This window comes from Eurosta solidaginis, chromosome 5, assembly GCF_040869045.1.
Source record: "Eurosta solidaginis isolate ZX-2024a chromosome 5, ASM4086904v1, whole genome shotgun sequence".
Taxonomy (NCBI): domain Eukaryota; kingdom Metazoa; phylum Arthropoda; class Insecta; order Diptera; family Tephritidae; genus Eurosta; species Eurosta solidaginis.
Genome location: NC_090323.1, coordinates 175338453 through 175363995, shown reverse-complemented (window position 1 = coordinate 175363995; position 25543 = coordinate 175338453). Strand labels below are relative to the sequence as shown.

Below are 25543 nucleotides of genomic sequence, written 5' to 3'. Positions count from 1 at the left end.
ACAATAATGGCCACAGGCCCAGGCCCAAAGATCGATGCGCTATGTAATAAAATAAACGGCTACCTCCCTGATCTCTCCAGTTTTTTCGCTTCGCAAAACCTGGCATTATCACCGACTAAATCTTCCGCGACCTTATTTACAACATGGACGTCCCAAATGTCGACCATTTTGAACATCCACGTCGATGGCACTACGCTACCGACTGTCCTACACCCCAAAATTCTGGGTGTGACGTTTGATCAGGATCTACATTTTGGTGAGCACGCAGCCGCAATTGTTCCGAGAATTCAGAGCCGTAACAAAATCCTCAAATCCCTCGCTGGCAGTACTTGGGGAAAAGATAAAGAAACGCTCATGACTACATACAAAGCAATTAGCCAGCCGATTACGTGCTATGCGTCACCCATATGGTCGCCAAGCCTAAAAATCACCCACTGGAAGAAACTACAGGCCTGCCAAAATACTGCTCTCAGAATCGCCACGGGCTGTCTTCTTATGTCCCCAGAACACCATCCGCATAATGAGGCGAGAATACTCCCCATCAGGGAGAGAAATGAGATGCTGACCGTTCCTGTTGAATACCCAGAAACCTGGGCATCCCAACAGACATATGATTGATGAACCAGCACCGCCTAGGGGCTTTAGGAGTCATCTCCGTAAGCATTTTGAGGAAATACGGCACCTGAGAACCCATCCGTATGAAGTGAAAAAACACAAGCAGGTCCTTGGTGAACTCCATAAACAGGCGTCGGACCTTTATGCCGGGAATTGCCCGGTGAATCCAGTACTTAACGAAAATTATCCAAAACTCGCGGAAGAGGAACGCATACTCCCCAGGGAAACGCGTGTCACTCTTGCTCAACTTCGTTCTGGATACTGTAACAGGTTAAACTCTTACCTATCCAGAATCAACCCCGACATACAAAATGTATGCCCCGCTTGCAATGTGTCCCCACATGACACCAACCATCTCTTCAATTGTAATGTGGAACCAACGCCTCTAACACCCCTTTCCTTATGGTCCACCCCTGTTGAAACGGCAAGTTTCCTTGGACTCCCGTTAGAGGATATTGATGACAATTTGTGATCGGTCGCGGCTATTAGGTGGGGCGAGCATTGCTACAACAACAACAACAACAACGTGGTGTCCGCCCAACGTTTGCTGAGCTGACGACTCGAGGCCCAGCTATGGAGGAGCAATCCGCAGGTGGCCAGCGGGATCCCGAAATCGCTATAGCCATCTTTATCCGGTTCAGTTGTACCGATGCGGGCTAAGAGATCTGCTGGACAGTTACCCGGGATATCACTATGGCCCGGGACCCAGATAATTTTAATTGTAAAATAATTCGATGCAATCACAAGCGAGGTAAGGCACTCTCAGACCAAACTCTCAAAACACCAAACTTAATACCAAATCGCAAGCTGCTACACATGGTTCTGGCCTCTATGGTATTACCATTGTGTAATAGTTGTGCCAAAATTACATTTACACTTTGGAAAGTTGATCAAGAAGTTAAACATGACCTGCATTGGAAAATAACCTGGAACTGGGACTTTCAAAGATAAGAAATCAAAACGGAGGATAACTCTTGCTATTAAGTGCTACTTTGATTAGGCAATCGGAAAGTAAGGTCCCTTCTCGGTGAACAGAAATCACGCTCTGCAAGTCACTTGTCCTCATCATACCTGTTTTGCTCGGAACCATGGACGGTGTTGATAGAAGTTGAGATGGCTCTTGGAGAGGAAGGTTTTCACGAAGATTTGTCGTCCTGGTCGTGATGCCGACGGCGAGTAATGATGAGCTGTACGAGCTTTACGCAGGTATGAAGAAAGCGCATCGACTTAAAGCCCAAAGGTTTCTAGGGAGAGCTGGGATAGCTGGGGTGATTTGTTTCGAAACGGCCAATCTCGATTAGGCGGTTAAATTCCAATTAAAATTGATGAATGTACATATAATTTATCTCGAGTTAATTATGTTGTTGTGTATTGAGAAAAAATATAAATATAGTAGGGTTTACTTGAATACCGCAGAATTCAATGGGTTGATCAGCGCAATACAAAACTTCAGGGTTTCCGCAACCCAATTGTCAATCTTACCTACGCGAGGGGAATCCTCTAGCGGCATAGTGGCGTGTCTAATTGCTAATAACCGCCAAAATATTCTTAAATTGTTTGTGACCAATAAAAAATTTTAATATGTGACCCGGCCTATGAAAAGGTGGCTTATGACTCAAAAAAGAAATTGCGAGAAACAGCTGTTAAAGATAAACAATGCATTTCTTCAGTTTCTTAGCAGTTTTTCTTTTGCGTTATGAACAGTCATGCTCAAAACAAAGAGGATAAATACAATAAGAGCCGTCACTCGTTATTTTTTTGGCATTTACTCGATGTAAACTATGAGGTAGTCGGTACTTTTTTTTTGGGCGAGGTGTTTATAAATGTCTTCTATACATTTTCATGGGGTATTTGTGTTTATTTGTCCGACTGTATTTAATTAATTATTTAATTCTCTTTCCAAAAAACACGTTTGCATAAAATGACAACAACGCATGGATAAATGGAAGGCAATTCAAAAATGTCCCTCATAAAACAAAAGTAGCGACTACCTCACAGTTTACATCGAGTAAATGCCAAAAACTAACGAGTGACGGCTCTTATTGTATTTATCCTCTTTGCTCAAAAGGCAACCAAAAAAGGAAAAAGCGCGTAAATGAGATAAGTTCGTGTGTGTATATAAAGACCGATATTTTTTTTCAATGCCAAGCACAAACCAGTTTCTGACCGAAAAAAAAAATCGTGCGAGTGCTCAGATTTAAAAGCAATGCTGAACGAGTCGGACGTGTGTCGCTTGTGAATAATGTCTGTCGAAGAAGAATTTAGAGAATGATGATTCTTTCGATGATGTTCGTATCAATTACGAGGACGAACTACAAGCATTGTTTCAAGCTGAAGGTCAAATGGAAGTGGATGAAAATATCATCTCCAGAACACTTCTAAGCAAGTTAGGACTTTCTAGTTTTCACCACGTGAAAGAGCGTCTCAAAAACTATCGAAACCAGAAAAAAAGTGGAAAACTTTTTTTGAGTCATAAGCCACCTTTTCATTTAGATGGAAGTTAATTGTTTTTTTTTCATTGATCTGTTTTTTGTTTTTTAATCCAGACGGTGCATAGTTTATGAAGAGATCAAACAATACGAGTGCGATATTTGTGGTAGAACTTATCGACGAATTACTGATTTAAATAAACATAAAACAATTCATAGAGGAGAAAAGCCGCATAAATGTGACATTTGTAAATATTTGTAAGTTATTATAAAAATCGTAACTTAAAGTTCTCATTTAAATTTATTTGCACTATAAATTTTCTCACTACATAATACTAGCTGTATAAAAAAGTCAAATCTAAGGCGTCATATGCTCCTCCATACTCGTGACAAAGAATATAAATGCGATATTTGTGGTAAAGATTTTTTAACAAAATTGGATTTAAAACGCCATACAGTAGCTCATAGTGATGATAAGCTGCATAAGTGTGATGTTTGTGGAAAGAGGTAAGTTATTATAAAAACAGTATTTATCTAAAATTATTCTAACATTTCATTTTGTCATGATTAAATAGTTTTATACTTGTTCGGAGTTTACACATTCATATTCGTACTCATACCGGTGAAAAACCATACCAATGCAATTACTGCAGTCTCCGCTTTGTCGAAAATAATCAACTGAATAGGCATTTAGTACATCATCTGGGTAAAAATATTTATAGATGTAAATTGTGTCCCTTAGCATTTTCTGTAAGGTCGGAGCTACGATCGCATTCAATTAAACATAAGGACGAAGATTCAGAAACACGTGAACGAAATATGAAAGCGTTAATGGAAGAAGAATCTAAAATAAAGCAACAATTGGGGATGGAATCTACAAAGTAAGAATGTAATATGGCATGTTCATAAACTGTTATCATGACGTATATCGTCCCGTTTATTCGTTAACCACGTCACTACACTTTTTGAGATAATCGGCTTTTTATGTGAAAACGCTCTTTGTGTTCGTATCAAACTCTTATCTATGCATTTATACATTACTATTAGCTACGTTCCTCCGCAATCTGACCTACAGTTATACAACAAACACGCTTCGATTATGTCTGTGACTTCTTTGGCTACTTCTGACTTCATTATAGTTCTTGGTGATTTTAATTTACCGTGTGTAACGTGGAATATGATTGAGGGTTTCTTGGTTTCCTGTTCTTCTCGAGAAATATATCATGATTCGTCTGCTGCTAGGTTTTTATTTAGGAAAACTGACTTCAGGAAGTTAAGAAATGAGCTCTCCGCTTTAATTTGACCCGATTGTAGTGGAGATGTTGATGAGAGCGTTCATCATTTTACTAGTGCTTTACACCTCATATTCCGTGCTTGTATCCCCCAAACTAATAGCGTTAGAGTTTCAGTAAATACTGTTTGTTGCACCAATCTGGACTTCCAAATGACTATAGCAGATATTCTATTCTACGTCATAAATATAATTCTTTGAACAAAAATTGTTACAAAGTCTACATTAATAAGAATAAGCTGCAACTTTCCTCTAATCCCAAGTCCTTTTTTCAATTTTGTTAACACTAAACGCAAGACTACTGGATTCTTATCCGTCATGAAATTTAAAGACTTTGTTTCAAGTGACGATGCCACAGTTGCCGATATGTTTGCTGATTTCTTTAAATCAAACTACGCACAAAATCGCGTGCCCGTCCAACCGAATGTTCTTTTCAGCTCGCCACTGCTTTGCGGTGTACAAGCCCCTTCGATATCCTGTAACGACGTGTTTTTACACCTAGGAAACCTAAAAACTTCTTATGCTAGTGGTCCCGACAGCATTCCTTCTGTTGTTCTAAAAAGTTGCGCGGAATATTTGTATCGGCCCTTAACGAATATTTTTAATGCTTCTCTAAAGCAAAGTGTATTTCCCTGTTTCTGGAAAGTCTTTTATTATACCACTGTACAAAAGTGGTAGTAAATCATGTGTTGCAAACTATAGAGGCCTTGCAAAACTTAGCGAAATATCTAAAGTTTTCGAATCCATAATAACTAAACAACTACCTCAATCAGTTTCTCCTATCATTAACCCAGCTCAGCATGGCTTCTTCAAAGGCAAGTCAACTGAGTCGAATCTGTTGGAATTTACTACTCATGTCTCCAGAAACTTTAGATAGAACCTACATACCGATGTAATTTACACGGATTTCAGCAAAGCTTTCTATAAGGTTTCCCACACTATTCTCACCTAAAAACTTAATGGTTTAGGGTTTCCACCTCAACTTCTGAGTTGGATTTCCTCTTACTTAAAAGGAAGGAAACAAAAGGTGTTATTTAAAAACAGTGAATCTCAAGTCATTAGGGTTACTTCTGGCGTACCGCAAGGTAGTTACCTTGGTCCTTTGCTATTTTTTCTATTTATTAATGATCTTCCAAGCGCGTTAACTCATTCCAAGATTTTGATGTATGCTGACGACGTAAAGCTTTTTAAACCAATACTCACTCCGAAAGACAGATTGCTCCTTCAATAAGATCTCGATAGTTTAGTCAAGTGGTGCCATATTAATGATATGAGCCTCAACCTGAATAAATGTAAATTCATGAGAGTTTTGGTAGATAATCATTTCAAGTGCACAATTACACGGTTGGTGACTACAGGCTGAAGCAAGTCACTAGATTCCAGGCATGCTTAACCATCGAACCGATATCATTTCGTTACGATAATTAACAATAAACGAAACAAAGTAATTTCTTTTCGTTTATTAACGTTAAGAACGTCAAATTAACGAAATGATTTTGTTTCGTTTTCTGCCATATCACAACGAAATCAAATCGTTTATGTTGATTATTAATTTCAAACTATGCTGGCAAAGCTGATTGATGGCGGAGTCATTAAAGGTGAAAGCATTAGCCAAGCTGATTGCAACTTTTCTCATGAATTTTGACAGTACGAATATTTCTCAGAGTATTTTTGACATTACTACCAACGAATTACACAAACAAAATACATGGAGTTTGTGTGTATGTCCGCTCGCTGTTACCATCTTACGGCTTCACCATGGCAATGGCATTGCCAGCACAATTCAAATATAAAGTATCACGTTTTTGTTAACGTTTTCAACGTTAACGAAAGCTTTTCGTTTCGGTTAAAAAGGAGATACAATTTATCTTGGTAATTTCTTTATCGATAATATTTCGAAGTGTTTCAACGGAAACGGTGGAAATTTTTTGATAAACGATTAGCTTAACGTTAAGGTGCATCCCTGCTAGATTCATTGACCTGGGTGTTACATTGGACCCAAAACTTGACTTTAAATTTCATATTGAAACTTGCGTGACCCGATCGAAAGGAGTTCCTGCTTTCGTTAAACGATGGTCTAAGGAATTTAATGAGCCCTACGTTACAAAATCTCTCTTTACTGCTTTGGTGAGACCTATATTGGAGTATGCATCAATCGTTTGGGACCCGCGGTATCAAATCTATCGTGACAAGCTTGAATCGGTTCAAAAACAATTCCTACTTTTTGCTTTGTCATTTGGCGAGGGATCCAACAAGAAATCTTCCCTCTTACAACAGTCAGTTAAAGCTTATAAACCTACCTTCTCTCGAGAGTCGCAGGGAAATGCTTGGTGTTTTGTTTATGGTGAAATTATTGAGATCAAATTTAATGTTCCCATGAGGCTATCAAGGCATTTCCATCCGCTTTTTTTTTGAGCACATGTAGGTCGAATTTCGATATGCACGAGGCTCTTCGTTGTTTGTGCCTGGATTTTAACAAGCATTATAGTAATTTTGATACGTCGGACTCGCTTTTCAAAATAAAGGGGTGTATTTTATTTGAGTTAAATTAGTATATATATATACATATTTCAAATAACTAACTATAACTTACTGTTACTCCATTTTATGTATATATATAATATAGCAGCTCTTTCTGAGCGGTTCGCGTCAGCTCCCTTCTGAGCACCTCTCGTTAGCCCCCTACTGGGTAATCAGCTCCTTTCTGAGCAATTCGCGTCGGCTCCCTTGTGAGCACCTTCGCCTGCCCCTTACTGGGTATACGTATACAAAACTCATACCCTCGTGTAAATTTAACTTATTTATTTAAATTATCGCGCATATAATTTTACATGTCACCTCTTAATATCAAATATGTAACTATAACTCTTAGGATCGTTTACTTAATGTTTTACACTGCACATTCGTTTTGTATAAGACATACTATTTTTAAACGTCCTGCTATTTGCTATTTAGTCTGTTTAAATTGCTCAATTTGTAGACTATTAAATAAATATATATATAAATAAATATATTAACTTCATGGTATTAAGCTCCTTAATTTACCACGTATCTACATTTTTTATATGAAATACTGTAGTTCAGTTAGTTTTATTCGTTTTCTCGTAAATGTCTCAATTGTAGATTCGTGGCTAACGAATAAACGTAACGATGTGGCGGGACTCTGCTATGTAGTTTATTAAGAAGAAGCATACCTGCCGGACATTTTTTTGCGTATATTTGAAAAGCGCCCCTCCCTACCCTTTTTTACTTTTTTTCCCCAGCACAATCTACATAATCTTTTATTTCTTTTTATTCATTTCCTGCTTTTATTCCCTCTATTCTCATCTATACATCCTCTCCCACTTAACTCCCATTCCCCCCTCCCTCTCACCCCAACGCCTTACCACTCATACTACCATTAACACTCTCACTCCGAACATCTCAAGACGCGCATATTGATACGCCTTTTTTTGTGACTTTTACTACAACTTGGCCCGTGTCGTGTGTTACGATTCGTATTGAAATCAAGTTTTCACTCAAACTTATTTTGTTTTGTTGATTTTCCGACAGGGTGTATAAATGATGTATATTGGATCGAAAATCGACACTGATGATGGCACAATGCCGAAACCGGTTTGTCTCGAAACGAAATTTGACAACGGATAACGGAAAATCGTTTCAATTACCTCATCATTTTCACTCAAATATTAAATAAAATAGCTCTGAAATCGTGAGTCCGAATAACGACATATCTGAACTAGAGACTTCGCTACTACGAATCGTAACACACGATACCGGCCCTGAACTTTTTGTTCATCTCAAGTCTCTAAATTTGAGATTTTCCATTAGAGAAAATTTTTGTGACTTGGCATGATTTCGGTACTCTGTAAGCGAGAGTCATAAGAAAACTCATCATTATATTTTGCCGAATTAAAAAAAGCCGAATAAGTAGAAATTTGGCGCAGTGGCTTAGGCTAGATAAAAGTTAACACTTTCGCTTTTTCAGATATAATCATGTTGAAGTGAACAACGAATATAAAAATGGCTGCCATTGGCCTAATTTTAGGCATTTTATTTTATATAGGTATCGTTTCATGTTTTTCTGACAATTTCAATACAAAATTGGGGAATATTGCAACCCATTTTTAAAAAACTTCCCGTGAAGCTAGATTCTTGAAACCATTGTGGATAATCGAATGTGATATCTTCAGCAGGGCGCAGATGCTTGCCTTGTAAAAAAAAATACTTTTTTATTTAGTTTAGTACCTCGTATGACCACCTTTTTGTTAAATAACATCTTCAAGATGATTTTCCATAGATGCAATTAGGTTTTGAGCGGCTTCGCGTGTTATCTTATGCGCTAAAACCGATTTGATCAGAATCAAAATTTTATATATTTGGCTTTGATTAAAGTGTAGTGTGAAGCAAATACAGAGCTTATAAAAGCAATTTCAGAGCTCAAAAATAAAAATTTGGAGGCAACCCAGCCAGCATGTTTTGAAAATTTTGATCAAAAAATATTTAAATATAATACCCCAAGATGATTAAAAACGTTCAAATTTAAAAACATTTTCTGTCCGAAAATTAATGTATCGTCGGGAGAAAAATGTACCTTAAATGTGATTATTCTTGAATAATCATTTATGATTCCTATTTCGAAACGCTTTTTATTCATATTTAATATCATTGTAAAATTGAGCTTTAATTGTTTTAGAGTAATATTTGACTGCTTTTCACAGTCATTTTCTGATCATATTCGTGAACATATTTCAATCGTTTTGGTTAAGATTTTTGAATCATTTTTGAATGCGATTATGATGCATTTATTCTTCATATCTTATTCAAAATAAGATACTACATAATAATCTTATTTCATCAGGGGAAGAGAGCATGCGGATGAGAGCTATTTGAACCACAGGTCACTCGCAAACAAAGTTGGCCGATATACACTTGCGACTAAAATATCCAACGTCAGATATGATCGTCAATATCTTAAAATACGATACAGTACAGGATGTTGAAGACATATCCAGGTATGTACATATGTCAAGAGAGTTTCACTTACCTGGGGTTCAAATAGCTCACAACCTTTGTATTGTCCAACTATTATGTATTTTCTGGGAAGCCGAAGGTGGAGAAATGGTTGGGGAAATCTTCGGTCGAGCAGCATTTACATTATATTGTCCTGAAGAATATCTTAATAATAAAATTTGGATACATGTACATATTTTTTACGAACTTCATGATTGAAAACATGTGTGTATGTGAATAAAATAAGACTTTTAATGAAAAGTAAAATTTTAACAATTATAAAATTCATTATTCAGTCAACAAATATAGTCAGAAAAGATTCAGAAAGCTGAATTAAAAATGATTATAAATTTTTGATCACCTAAAGCAAACACATTTGATTCAAATATGATTCCAAAACGTGATTAAAAAACTATATTCAGTTTTTGTTCATCGAAAGGTAAGCATATTTGATTATTCTTTTTGTTGGTTTTTATGAAATATTAAAATTTAATCATCAAAGGACTTCAAAAATGATTCCAAAAAGTGATCGAAAAATGCTTTTCAGTTTTTGATCATCAAAAGTATTCATATTGCATTATTTCTTGTGTTGAATTGTATGATAACTCATTATTTAGTCAGAAAGAGTATTCAAATTGTATTTATAATGTAGGGTAATTCAAAATTTAATAAATGCTGAGTGGGAACAGTATGGTATGGCGGTGGAAGTGTGATGGTTTTGGGCATATATCAATTAAATCCACAACTTATCCTTTTGGATTTTTTGGTCAACAATGACTAATTTTTTCCAGCTGTCATTAAAGATGACACTGTTATTTCGATGACAGTATGAAATGTTACATGTGTTAGTGGAGAGCGAAAAAAGTTTGAATGTGTGGGTGAACTAGTCACCTCCGTCTTGAAGGGTAGCCCCTCAGCATTTCGATGATTAAATTTTGAATTTCCCTACATATCAATACAATTTGATTACTCCTTCTGACTAAATAATGAGTTATCATACCATTGAACAAGAGAAATAATCAAATATGAACACTTTTGACGATCCAAAACTGAAAATCATTTTTGAAGTCCTTTGATGATTAAATTTTAATATTTCATAAAAATCAACAAAAAGAATAATCAAATATGCTTACCTTTCGATGAACAAAAACTGAATATAGTTTTTTAATCACGTTATGGGATCATACTTGAATCAAATGTGTTTGCTTTAGGTGATCAAAAATTTATAATCATTTTTAATTCAGCTTTTTGAATCTTCTCTGAATATATTTGTTGACTGAATAATGAATTTTATACTTCTTTATATTTTACTTTTCATTAAAAATCTGGTTTTTTTATATACACATATTTTTTCAATCATGAAGCTAAGGAAAATTATATAAAAGTTTTATTATTTTTACAAAAGATATTCTTCAAGATGTAAATAAAGTAAATGTTACCAACCATTTCTCTACCTTCGGCTTCCCAGACAATACATAATGGTTGAACAATACAAAGGTTGTGAGCTATCTGAACCTCAGGTAAGTGAAACTATCTTGACATACCTGGATACGGCTTCAACATCCCGTGTCGTATCCGTATTTTAAAATGTAGAAGATAATAGCTGATGTTGGATGTTGTAGTCGCAGGTGTATATCAGTCAAGTTTGTTTGCGAGTTAGTGGTTCGTATAGCTCACTTCCGCATGCTTTATTTCCCCGATAAAGTGAATGAGATATGAAGATTAAGTGCATGATAATCGCATTCAAAAATCTCAACCAAAACGATTGAAATATGTTCACGAATATGATAAGAAAATGACTGTGAAAAGCAGTCAAATATTACTCTAAAACAATTAAAGCTCAATTTTACAATGATATCAAATATGCATAAAAAGCGTTTCGAAATAGGAATCATAAATGATTATTCAAGAATAATCACATTTAAGGTACATTTTTCTCCCGACGATACCTTAATTTTCGGGCAGAAAATGCTTTTAAATTTGAACGTTTTTAATCATCTTGGGGTATGATGTTTAAATATTTCTTAATCAAAATTTTCAAAAACTGCTGGCTGGGATATATTGCTAATAGAAAATGCTCGCAATGTGTTTTGAATTCGAATCAAAACAAGACAGCCTATAAAATATTTGTGATTGTAGCAGCGTGTGACCATTGTAAAGGTCAACAAGTAGGATATGTAGCAGCACGCACATACACAGCGATGCTCACCTGATAAAATGTTTGTTCTTGTTCGTTTTTTTTGTGGATGCTATTTGGCACTGTTGTACTTCTTACGACCAAAAAAAAAGTGTAGTAGCTGCTATCGAAAACTGCGTAAAATTTTTATGTATGTTTGTTTAATGGTGTGTTCAGTTTATACTTATATTTAAGAATTCATAAACTTAACACCGGCTTATAATAATTGAATTTCAATTACTGGCATATGCTGATGACATTGATATCATCGGCCTAAACACCCGCGCTGTTAGTTCTGCTTACTCCAAACTGGAAAAAGAAGCGGTAAAGATGGGTTTGATGGTGAATGAGGACAAAACAAAGTACCTGCTGTCATCGAGCAAAGAGTCAGCGCATATGCGCCTTGGCAACCACGCTACTGTTGGCAGCCATAATTTCGAAATAGTAAAAGACTTCGTTTATTTGGAAACCAGCATCAACACTAGCAACAACATCAGCACTGAAATCCAGCGAAGAATCAATCTTGCCAATAAATGCTACTTCGGACTAGGTAGGCAATTGAAAAGTAAAGTCCTCTCTCGGCAATCGAAAATCATACTCTGCAAGTCACTTATCGTACCCGTCCTGCTATATGGGGCAGAAGCATGGACCATGACAATAGCAGATGAAGCGGCTTTGGGAGTGTTCGAGAGAAAAGTTCTTCGAAAGATTTATGGACCTCTACGCGTTGGCGATGGCGAGTACCGAAGAAGATTTAATGATGAGCTGTACGAGCTATACGCAGACATCAACATAGTCCAGCGAATTAAAACGCAGCGGCCATGTTATGCGAATGAAAGATGATGCTCCGGCCAAGAAAGTCTCTATCGGAACCCGCCTATGGAAGCAGAGGTAGAGGGCGGCCCCCACTCCGTTGGAAGGATCAGGTGGAAAACGATTTAAACTATCTTGGTGTGACCAATTGGCGCCGGTTGGCGGAGCGAAGGAGCGACTGGCGCGCCTTGTTGGACGGCCATAACCGTTTAGACGGTTAAGCGCCAATTAAGTAAGTAAGTAAGAGAAACTGAAAAGAAATTCTTAAATATAAGTATAAACTGAACACACCATTAAACAAACATACATAAATATGTACAACTCAGCCCGAGTTTACAAAGCTTCTCATTCGCAACGAAGAACCACTTTGCAAAAACAAATCTACATGGCACACAAATCAATATAGAGACAAAATGTCTCAATTGTGTTGTTAGTGTAGAAATGAGAAAAACTGAATTAAGCATGAAAACAAATACCAGCAGGATAGCCTAGTGGTTAAAGGCTACTGCAGTTTCACCATGTGATTCACGGTTCGAATCTCGGTGAAACCTTTGGTAACATTACAAAATTGCCTGATGATGATTACGTTGGCGGTTTTCGAAACGGGTCCATCGCAATATGCCAGTAAACGTTTCTTTCTTTTCAGTTTCTCTTATAAAACATAATAATTGAAATTCAATTATTATAAGCCGGTGTTAACCTCATGAATTCTTAAATATAAGTGTAAAATTTTTATTGTAAAATTACAAAGAAATATCCTTATTTACTTCAAACGAGCACTTAATTACATCTCTCTTTAAAATCCATGTATTTTGGACAATTTTAAATAAATAATTTTCTTGCCGGCTTGAGGTCCAATTTTGTAAATAAAATTTTCAAAAATTGTTGAGTTTTTTTCTTTTCTTCAAGATATTTCGGTTACCTACTGTAACCGTCTTCAGGATTAACTATAACAATATAAAGAAACATAAACAAAATAAAAATAACAATTGACATCAAAACAAACATTCATAAAAAAAAAAAAAAAAAAAAAAAAAAAACATTATTTACATACATTACTTTACGCGTCTTCACTGCTCAACGCGGAGTTTTGTACTGTCCGTCTGTTTGTTATCAAATGTCTGTAGGAGCTCGCGCAATTATCGATGTCCGTCTTGTAGTTCATTCTTATGCTGGTCGGTGTGTTAATTATATGCAGCATTTCCAGTGTAAATCTTTTGTTATAATTGGTTTCTTGTTGGAGTATCGTCGTTTTATCAAAGTCTGGAAAATGGTTCTTCGTTGCACAGTGTGTCATTAATGCTGTTTTTTGGTTAATAGTTTCATGACAATATTTAAAATCGGATTTATGTTGCGCTAGTCGAGATTTCAATTTTGCTTTCGTTGTTCCCACATATATGTTATTGCATGATTCTGTTTTGTTTCCATTACAAGGGATTTTATAGACAATATTACTTTTTTCTGTTTTAGGAATTTCGGATTTCGTTTTGTTAAAAATATTTTTCAATGTGTTTATTGGTTTGTGAGCTATCTTCACTTTTTCTCTATTATATCAATCTGATTTTGCTAGACGCTCTGACAATTTTGGTACATATGCTAGCGATTTGAATATTTTTGTTTTTTCGGATTCACGTTGACTCGTCTGTGATAAACTTCTTTTTATTAAGGTTTTGATAACATTGTCAGGAAAGTCATTCCTTTTTAATATTAATTTAATTTCTTCTTTTATTTCCTTGTGGTAAGTGTCATCTGATATTTGTAACATACGTCGTATACAGCCCATTGCTGTATTCATTATCATCTTTTTTGGATGTTTTGAATAAAAATTGATGATTCGTCCGGTAGATGTTGATTTCTTATACCACTTGAGCTTTAATTGGTTTCCTCGTCGAATAATAATTGTGTCGAGATAAGGTAATTTTCCGTGACGATGAAAAACTTATATCTTTTGATGTAATTTCCCTATTCCCCAGTATACCTACACAGCTAGCACTTGACATTATAATAAGAAAATGGACGATAATAGAAAAACATACGAAAATGCCAAAGAAACTATTTATGGAAGTATTAAAATTCTGTATAGAAGAAAACAGATATTTTAAGTTTAAAGAGACAATATACACACAACTAAAAGGATTACCGATGGGATCGCCGACTTCACCAGTGATTGCAGATATCGTAATGGAGGAATTATTGGAAAATACAACTGCAAAATTGACTAGAACACCAAGATGCATTACCAAATATGTGGACGATCTATTCGCTATTATAAATGAAAATGACGTAAAAAGTACACTTGACGCATTAAATTCATTTGACAAAAACATAAAATTTACAACAGAACTCGAAGACGACGGAAAATTACCTTATCTCGACACAATTATTATTCGACGAGGAAACCAATTAAAGCTCAAGTGGTATAAGAAATCAACATCTACCGGACGAATCATCAATTTTTATTCAAAACATCCAAAAAAGATGATAATGAATACAGCAATGGGCTGTATACGACGTATGTTACAAATATCAGATGACACTTACCACAAGGAAATAAAAGAAGAAATTAAATTAATATTAAAAAGGAATGACTTTCCTGACAATGTTATCAAAACCTTAATAAAAAGAAGTTTATCACAGACGAGTCAACGTGAATCCGAAAAAACAAAAATATTCAAATCGCTAGCATATGTACCAAAATTGTCAGAGCGTCTAGCAAAATCAGATTGCTATAATAGAGAAAAAGTGAAGATAGCTCACAAACCAATAAACACATTGAAAAATATTTTTAACAAAACGAAATCCGAAATTCCTAAAACAGAAAAAAGTAATATTGTCTATAAAATCCCTTGTAATGGAAACAAAACAGAATCATGCAATAACATATATGTGGGAACAACGAAAGCAAAATTGAAATCTCGACTAGCGCAACATAAATCCGATTTTAAATATTGTCATGAAACTATTAACCAAAAAACAGCATTAATGACACACTGTGCAACGAAGAACCATTTTCCAGACTTTGATAAAACGACGATACTCCAACAAGAAACCAATTATAACAAAAAATTTACACTGGAAATGCTGCATATAATTAACACACCGACCAGCATAAGAATGAACTACAAGACGGACATCGATAATTGCGCGAGCTCCTACAGACATTTGATAACAAACAGACGGACAGTACAAAACTCCGCGTTGAGCAGTGAAGACGCGTAAAGTAATGTATGTAAATAATGTTTTTTTTTATGAATGTTTGTTTTGATGTCAATTGTTATTTTTATTTTGTTTATGTTTCTTTATATTGTTATAGTTAATCCTGAAGACGGTTACAGTAGGTAACCGAAATATATTGAAGAAAAGAAAAAAACTCAACAATTTTTGAAAATTTTATTTACAAAATTGGACCTCAAGCCGGCAAGAAAATTATTTATTTAAAAAAGAAAGGTCGCTAAAAACTTATATTGGACAATTTTAATTAACAAATTGTGTTACTTTATTACCGGGGACGATTGCTAAAACACGACCAAAACCGTCGGGAGAGGTATTAATAGACGCGTTTTTGTCTCGCTTCCAATAATTCGAATACTTTTTCTCTTTGGACTATTGATAACAGGACAAAACGCGTCTTTTCAACTCTCTTTCCACATGTTTAGACGGGTTATTGCAGTCGACCTCGGTTTCAAACTGTTTTTCGCCGAGAACTTTTGAACGGGTAGAAAAACTTAGCACCCGTGTTTGTATTCTTAATGCTGGAATAACTACGCGTCCTCAGATACGCCAATTCAAGGCTTTTGTGTAATTTTCTGTAGGACCGATATAGGGGCACTACATTAGCCGAGTTTTTTTTTTACACGTAAACGTCTATACGCTTAAACTTTATATGGACTGCTAAGCGTCAAACTGTAAATACACCTCTGAAATTGCTGGGCATAAAATGTGTACTACTAAATTTCAATATGCATTATACTCAGATGTAATTGAATTATGTGTTTTTATTTCACCCTCTACACTAATTCTATGTATTCTATGTGTGTCCACAATTCATCGCAACTGATTTAGCTATATGTTATACCCTATGGCCATCAGAGGGTTGTGTCTCCGCTTTTCGGTACACCCTGTGGCTGCAGCTAGTTATTTAACCACTGCCGCTAAATGGGTATACTAAGCATTATCTAAGCGAGGATAGGCGTTTTTTTTCACGCACAAACGTAAACGTATACGCGTGTATAAAAAAACACGGCTATTTTCATACTAAATTTGTTCAAAAAAATTTACCATCACAGCAACCCATATCTCATATTCCGCTCCGTTTTTTGTTTCCCTGTGTCGCTTTCCACGACAGCAACCCCGGTAATTTTGACACTTCGTTCAGTGTCAAACGCATGTTCCACGCAGGATCCACTGAGTTCCACAATAGTTTGACACTGACCGAAGTGTATCGGCAATCTGTGTTTGGGAATGTACCTAGCCTTTTGTAGCAATATAGGAGTATTACATATATGGTTTTGGTCCTACTTGGCTGCTTCTGGAGTTGGCAAACTAACTTTTTTTGATGGCACAATAGACAAAAATTTGTATTTAACCTTACGTAAAAACAATTTGTTGCAAATTGCCCGTAATTTAGGTGTACGTGATCGATTTCGCAATAACCAAGACAAATACCCTTAACATAAATCCGGGATTGTGCAGGCATTGGTAATACGGAACTGTCCACACCTCATGAATCCACTTCCACAATCTCTCGCCTTAGATGTCATTGAAAATTTGTGGTAAATTTTGGAATCGGCTACACGACAAAGGCAAATTAGTAAGATTAGCGATTTAAAAACTACTCTTGTCCAAGAAAGGTATGAGATACCACGCGAAGCCGCTCAAAACCTAATTGCATCGATGGAAAATCATCTTGAAGATGTTATTTAACAAAAAGGTGTTCGTATGAGGTACTAAACTAAATGATAAAGTAATTTTTTTCCAAGGCATGGTGCAGTGCAAAAAATAAGCTGTGGCCTTAGTTTTTGAGATAATTTCAGTTTTTATTAATTAATTAGCACAAACCTGTAAACACATGAAAATTAAGTACTTGTTCAAATAAAAGCATATTTTTATTAAAATTGTGCTTTTAAATTTTTTTGGCACCGTCACTAGTTTCCTTTCTATATAGCTCAACAGTTTTGTTCTGTAGCTGCGCAAAATAAGCTTGGAGCCACTGTAGATTTAAATGAAAGTTTATTGATCTGTTTTATGTATGTAGGCAATACGTCATCAGGCAATACGAGTGCGATATTTGTGGAAAATGTTTTAAACGAAGTTCACATTTAAAAACACATAAACTAGTTCATACTAAGGAAAAACAGCATAAATGTGACCTTTGTGAAATGCGGTAAGTTATCAAAGAATATGAATCGGAAGAAACGTTGTAAGCGCCATTCATAAGGGCCCGGCAAACTTGCCATATCTATATCCATATAAACCAGCTAATCCAGCCAACCTTATTGAAATCAATCCTCGCGTTCCAATGAACAGTGATCCAGATACCGATAAAAATTTAACATGCGAATGCAATAACAAATTGATCCACATGTATCATATTGTTGTTGCATTTGCATGTTAAATTTCTATCCGTATCTGGATCACGCTTCATTGGAACGCAACAAATGAAATAGGCCAATGGTGCCTTACCATAACGTCGTAACCTAAACCAAACCATTGTCAATTAATTTGTTTTTGGCTTTTCGCCATATCCATAACCTTTAAATATTTGAGTTGGTGAATTTATTTACTTACTTAATTGGCGCTTAACCGTTTAAACGGTTATGGCCGTCCAACAAGGCGCGCCAGTCGCTCCTTCGCTCTGCCAACCGGCGCCAATTGGTCACACCAAGGGAGTTTAAATCGTTTTCCACCTGGTCCTTCCAACGGAGTGGGGGCCGCCCTCTACCTCTGCTTGCATAGGTAGGTTCCGATAGAAACACTTTCTTAGCCGGAGCGTCATCTTTCGCATAACATGGCCTAGCCAGCGCAGCCGCTGCTTTTTAATTCGCTGGACTATGTTGATGTTTGCGTAGAGGTCCATAAATCTCTCGAAGAACTTTTCTCTCGAACACTCACAGAGCCGCATCATCTGATGAGGTCATAATCCATACTTCTGCACTATATATCAGGACGGGAACGATACAAATGGGGTCGTGCTAAACCATCCAAAGCAGTGGGCCCAGACGGCATAGCCATGCCGATGCTTAAAAACCTAGGGAAAGAGGGTTTCAAATATTTAGCACATGTCTTCAACCTGTCTCTTTCCACCTTTGTCATACCCGAGAAATGGAAAATGGCCAAGGTGGTCCCGCTACTAAAGCCTGGGAAACCAGCTAACGTAGGTGAGTCATATCGTCCGATATCTCTCCTATCGCCAGTGGCAAAGACGCTTGAAGCCATTTTGCTCCCTTATTTCCAAGCACATTTGCAGCTAGCCCCTCATCAGCATGGCTTCAGAAAACTCCATAGCACTACCTCCGCGCTAAATGTCATTAGCACCCAGATAAATTGCGGTTTGAATCAATATCCCCACCATAGAACAGTACTCGTAGCGCAAAAATGGACCGCAAATCATCTGGGTGGTCGGCAGGCATCGGTGCAATTCAGAAACGAAACATCAAAACAAAGGAGAATTAAACAAGGGGTGCCACAGGGTGGTCTCCTATCCCCGCTTTTGTTTAATTTCTACATATCTAAGCTACTTTCACCACCGGAAGGAGTCACAATCGTTTCCTACGCCGATGACTGCACAATAATGGCCACAGGCCCAGGCCCAGAGATCGATGAGCTATGCAATAAAATAAACGGCTATCTCCCTGATCTCTCCAGTTTTTTCGCCTCGCGAAACCTGGCATTGTCACCGAATAAATCTTCCGCGACCTTATTTACAACATGGACGGCCCAAATGTCGACCATATTGAACATCCACGTCGATGGCACCACGCTACCGACTGTCCTACACCCCAAAATCTTGGGTGTGACGTTTGATCAGGATCTACATTTTGGTGCGCACGCAACCGCAATTGTTCCAAGAATTCAGAGCCGTAATAAAATCCTCAAATCCCTTGCTGGCAGTACCTGGGGAAAAGATAAAGAAACGCTCTTGACCACATACAAAGCAATTAGCCAGCCGATTACGTGCTACGCGTCACCCATATGGTCGCCAAGCCTAAAAACCACCCACTGGAAGAAACTACAGTCCTGCCAAAATACTGCTCTCAGAATCGCCACGGGCTGTCTTCTTATGTCCCCAGAACACCATCTGCATAATGAGGCGAGAATACTCCCCATCAGGGAGAGAAATGAGATGCTGACCAAACAGTTTCTGTTGAATACCCAGAAACCTGGGCATCCCAACAGACATCTGATTGACGAACCAGCACCGCCTAGGGGCCTAAGGAGTCATCTCCGTAAGCATTTTGAGGAAATACGGTACCTGAGAACCCAGCCGTATGAAGCGAAAAAACACAAGCAGGTCCTTGGTGAACTCCATAGACAGGCGTCGGAGTCGGGAATTGCCCGGTGAATCCAGTACTTGAAGAAAAATATCCAGAACTCGCAGAAGAGGAACGCATACTCCCCAGGGAAACGCGTGTCACTCTTGCTCAACTTCGTTCTGGATACTGTAACAGGTTAAACTCTTACCTATCCAGAATCAACCCCGACATACAAAATGTATGCCCCGCTTGCAATGTGTCCCCACATGACACCAACCATCTCTTTAATTGTAATGTGGAACCAACGCCTCTAACACCCCTTTCCTTATGGTCCACCCCTGTTGAAACGGCAAGTTTCCTTGGACTCCCGTTAGAGGATATTGATGACAATTTGTGATCGGTCGCGGCTATTAGGTGGGGCGAGCATTGCTACAACAACAACAACAACAACGGGAACGATAAGTGACTTGTAGAGTATGATTTTCGTTTGCCGCGAGACTTTACTTTTCAATTGCCTACCTAGTCCAAAGTAGCATTTATTGGCAAGAGTGATTCTTCGCTGGATGTTGTTGTTAGTGTTAATGCTGGTTCCCAAATAAACGAAGTCTTTTACTATTTCGAAATTATGACTGCCAAAAGTAGCGTGGTTGCCAAGGCGCGTATGCGCTGACTCTTTGCTCGATGACACCAGGTACTTCGTTTTGTTCTCATTCATCATCAAACCCATTTTAACCGCTTCTTTTTCCAGCTTGGAGTAAGCGTAACTAACGGCGCGGGTGTTTAGGCCTATGATATCAATGCCGTCAGCATATGCCAGTAATTGCACGCTTTTATAGAATATTGTTCTTGAGCGGTTAAGTTCTGCAGCAAGTTAAACAACTCGCACTATAAGTGACCCCACTGTCTGAAACCTCGTTTAGTTTCGAACGGCTCGGAGAGGTCCTTCCCAATTCTGACTGAGCTGATGGTGTTGCTGAACGTCATTTTGCAGAGCCGTATAAGTTTTGCGGGGAAACCAAATTCAGACATAGCAGCATATAGGCAGCTCCTTTTCGTGCTGTCGAAGGCGGATTTAAAATCGACGAAGAGGTGATGTCGATTCTTTTTTCGCGGGTCGATGGTAGATATAACAGGTCTGAAGTCGCACTGATAAGGTCCAATCAATGGGCTTCAATCTTTAGGCCAATACACTTGACAGGACCTTATATGCGATATTGAGAAGGCTGATTCCGCGATAGTTAGCGGAGTTTGCAGTATCTCCTTTTTTGTGGACTGGGCAAAGAACACTTAGATTCCAGTCGTCGGGCATGCACTCGTCCGACCATATTTTCCGAAAAATCTGATACATGCGACATACCAACTCCTCTCCACCGTATTTAAATAGCTCCGCAGGTAATCCATCAACGCCCGCGGCCTTGTTGTTTTTCAATCTGGTTATTGCTATTCTGTCTTTGTCATAATCGGGTGTGGGAACATTTATTCCATCATCATCGTCGGGATCGGGTTCGTCATCCCTGTGCGGTAAATCGCTGTCTCCATTTAGGAGAGCAGAGAAGTGTCCATAATCTAAGTACTCTCTGGACATCAGTTACAAGGTCGCCGTTTTCGTTCTTACAAGAGTTTGTCCCGGTAACCAAATTTTTCCACGGCGGCAGTAGGAAGTGCTTTGGAGATATGCTCCCACTGCTCCTGCATTCCGTCGGGTTGAGTTGAGGTGTGAGAGTCGAGTTGCGAAATAATTAGCAGCCTGTTGCGATTGCAGCCTTTCGACGTCTAGCTTTCCTTGTGTTTTTTTTGTTCCTTGGTTTTAGCCGCGCAGAGGCGGGTGCGTTTTTTAGCTGCGACGACAAAATGGTCCGAGTCGATGTTAGATCCTCGGATCATGCGCACATCTAAAACACTGGAGGCATACCGTCCGTCTATGACAACGTGGTCGTTCTGATTGCGAGTATTTCGATCGGGGGACAGTCATGTAGCTTGATTTATCTTTTTATGCATGAACCTCGAGCTTGATATGGCGTTGTGACTATGTGACTTATTAATTCTGCAATATGTGGTTTATTCTTGGCAATTTCTTCTTTTTTATGACACTATCATATATTTTAGGTTAATATAGCGAGTTTATGGCCCATTTTGGAGTTTAGCAGTAATAGTAAACTTCAAAATGGCCCATAAACTCCAGTTTAGTGCGCAATGTGAATGCTATATATAAGGCAACAATAACTGCTGCCAATATATGTATATGGTTAAGTAAAAACATGGTTATGACCAGTGTGACCATTTTAATTTCAGAATTAAATTTTTTTTTTAATTTGAGAAATGTTACACAAGGCGAATTCAGTACCAGGTGGTGTTATCCAATCAGCTGATTGCTTCTTCTTGATATTTTTCATACAACGCGTTGGTACAACAATATATCATATAATGGGAAACAATTCATTTTTTTTGACTCGACATTCTTCTGTCCGGCGAATTGGGTTGAATTAGCTTTGCCATAATCTTGTATAGATTCGTCTTAAATGTTAGATAAACAGCATGACGAATTCAGTACCATGTTGGTGTTTTAACAGCTGATTGCTTCTTCTTGATTGCTTTCTTTTTTCCGGATTTGGGAATTGAATCTTGCAATTCCAATAGATGGCAAGAGGACCCTTAAATTGCCTTTTAAATCGCCAGGTTAACAAACGTATACGGGTAATATACTTGCAACATTTAGATGTGCCTAAGCAGCTAACACATGCTGCAACGTAAATACCCGTCGCACAAAATTTTCCTTTATTATTTTCTTTTATGTAAATCCAGTTTTAGGAAAAAGTTGCCAATTTATATAATGAGTCTTGAACTTCTTCTCTTGTGATTGAATCATGGAGTACAGCAATGAGAAAAATCTTCAAATTTATACACGTGTATATTATCAAATATGACAGCTGACTAATCCTTCACCAAAATCGAAACCATTTGAACGTCAGATGATATGCATGTATGTATGTAAGTGAACGATATGTTAGATGGACATGAGCACAAAAAATTCAAAATGTAGATATCTGATGTGATTTTAAAAGTTGCATGGCGGGCATGTTATAGTTCCTCCATTGGAAAGTTGTTTGATGGCCTCAAAAGTGAGCAGCATACAAATAAAATGAATATATTTCAATAAAAGAACACAAAAAATTCTCCGATACATAACCTTATCTATCATACTCATGATGAATATATATTAATTATATATATATATATTTTTTTTATATTTTTTTATACTTAGATTTTTTTCCACTCTTTTTTCCTCCTTTGTAAATCTTATATTTTAGTATTCATTTTTACTTTAATATATAATAGTGTTACGAATATTAGCAACACTAAGGGGTACTGCCATCTCTAAGCCGATGCTAAGCAGCGCCTTGTATACACATCCATAAATCAATCATTATGTATCTACATAAACGAATCAATCATTATGTCTACACATATGTACATACACGCAGCTGAGAAGCAACGCACAACCACATGCATATATCTAAGATACTCCCGAAAGTATGCAATGAGAGAAGCTATAAAATCGTGCAATTGTAGTTACAGCTGAGAAATTTGATAGCTGATGGCCAACTAGTAGATTCTGGAAATGGAAGCGTCTAGAAGATGCGAACGAGGAAATCAGAGAGTATAAAAGGCAACAACAGTATAGGCACAATAATTCAGTTTTATTAAGACGCTGTCTGGCGAGCAATAGCAGTATTATTTATTGTGAGGTACTTTAATAAAGCCATTTTTCCATTATTCAATATTGGAGTTATTTATTCAACAGTTTAGTGATTCGAACTTAGTAGAAGATTACAAATAAGGGGAGTTGCAAGTCAAATCGTAACAATTGGTGTCAGAAGAGGAATTGTTGAATAAATTCCAGAGGACAACAAGGACATGGCAAATTTCAGTGAATTGAAGATCCAGCAACTGAAGAAGGAGTTCGAGAGCCGTGGATTGAATACAACCAGCATTAAACTAGAACTTCAGGCACGGCTACGAGAGGCAATGGAAGCAGAAGGAATTAACGTGGAAGAGTATGTCTTTCATCTTGATGTTGACGAGACAGCAAAAATTGAAGAGAAAAACGAAACATCGCAGACAGTTACGAGCACAGACTTTGATATTGGCTGCAATATCTGCACAAACATCAGCACAGTAGCATCAATGTCGTCGCAATTGGCATCCCAACTGGAATCGCAAGAGGCACGTATAACAGAAATGTCATCACAAATATCCACAATTATGTCATCTCAACTGGAAGAACAGAAAACGTATATGTCATCACAGATGGAATCGCAGGAGACCGTATAACATCGAAGATTGAAGCACAAGAGGCACGAATATCCGAAATGTCGGCACAAATATCAGCGCAGATCTCTGCACAACTGGAAGAGCAAAAAGGACGTATTTCTTCGAAGGTGGAGGCGCAAGACACAAAAATTTTGCAACTTGAGAACAAAATCGTTGCCGAGATTGAAACATTGCGAGGTCATATACAGGGGTTGCAACTAAATCGCCCAGTTGTTTCAGCAAGCAATACGAAGGTAAAAACTCTCGCTTCCCAAGGCCGCCGGTTCTATGTACCGGAGCGACTCGGAATTTTTCCCGACCAAGGACTGCCACTTCAGTGTAACCCCATTTAATTTGTTGCGTCCCTCCCACAAATTTTCATCCCCCCAGCATCTCCTTGCAGCGGGACTGCTCCATATTATCTTGCTCCGGGAAGATATCGAACCCAATCCGGGTCCGTCTCCTGACTCCGGTCCTGAGAAATGGTTTTGCTGCATCTGCCGGAAAAGAATATTAGGACGGTCATACTCTTGTCAGTGTGTCTCGTGTAAGGGATGGTTGCATCGGACAGGTTGTTCTGGGCTAGACCCCAAAACCAGACGTCCACCTAACTTCTATAAATCGTTTGTGGCTCCTTGCTGTTCACGTCCTAGGACGTGTAAAGTGGCATACCGATGCCACTCGTTTTTGGGCATTTAGCCCCACGCACACACACAAACCTACTTTATTTTCTTCTTTTAGTTTTTAAATTAATAAACTTAGTTTGTTTTATTGTTTAATTACACTTTATTTAAAATTCTTATTTATTTAAATGTTCATTAGTTTATTTTTCATGTTACACTTTTGGTATCTTATTTCTTAACGCGCGTTTTAGGTTGTGTGTTCACCGGCTCAATTCTAACTCAAAACTGAAAAACTGCTGACGCTTCAAAAGCAGCTTTGCCGGTATGCAAAAGTGCATAACGGGAAAATCGCATAATGATAGAGTCGAGTAACGGAAGATTCAGCCAATCAGAATTCTCTCCGTCATTCGACTATTTCACCCAGTAACGCCAAGTGCATACATGCATGGTTGCATGTGGGGATGATGCCAGCTATTTTAGTTTTTATACTCAGTTGAGCAGAGCTCACAGAGTATATTAGAGTTTGATTGGATAACGGTTGGTTGTACATATATAAAGGAATCGAGATAGATATAGACTTCCATATATCAAAATAATCAGGATCGAAAAAAAATTTGATTGAGCCATGTCCGTCCGTCCGTCCGTCCGTTAACACGATAACTTGAGTAAATTTTGAGGTATCTTGATGAAATTTGGTATGGTGAGCACTCATCTCAGATCGCTATTTAAAATGAACGATATCGGACTATAACCACGCCCACTTTTTCGATATCGAAAATTTCGAAAAACCGAAAAATTGC

At 37.6% G+C, this 25543-nt stretch overlaps 1 protein-coding gene across 3 annotated transcripts in view; it reads left to right on the top strand.

Annotated features, from left to right (window-relative positions):
- Positions 1 to 25543, top strand: part of LOC137233927 (zinc finger protein 708-like) — an 86825-nt gene that overhangs the window by 14874 nt on the left and 46408 nt on the right. For 2 of the 3 annotated variants that reach the window (XM_067757469.1, XM_067757468.1), the window contains 4 exons: positions 3162 to 3302; positions 3384 to 3551; positions 3620 to 3925; positions 17592 to 17720. In XM_067757469.1, coding sequence (XP_067613570.1) covers positions 3162 to 3302; positions 3384 to 3551; positions 3620 to 3925; positions 17592 to 17720 — 744 coding nt within the window. Of the gene's footprint in view, positions 1 to 3161; positions 3303 to 3383; positions 3552 to 3619; positions 3926 to 17591; positions 17721 to 23145; positions 23204 to 25543 lie in introns of those variants that run through there. The other variant, XM_067757470.1, reaches the window with a different exon arrangement.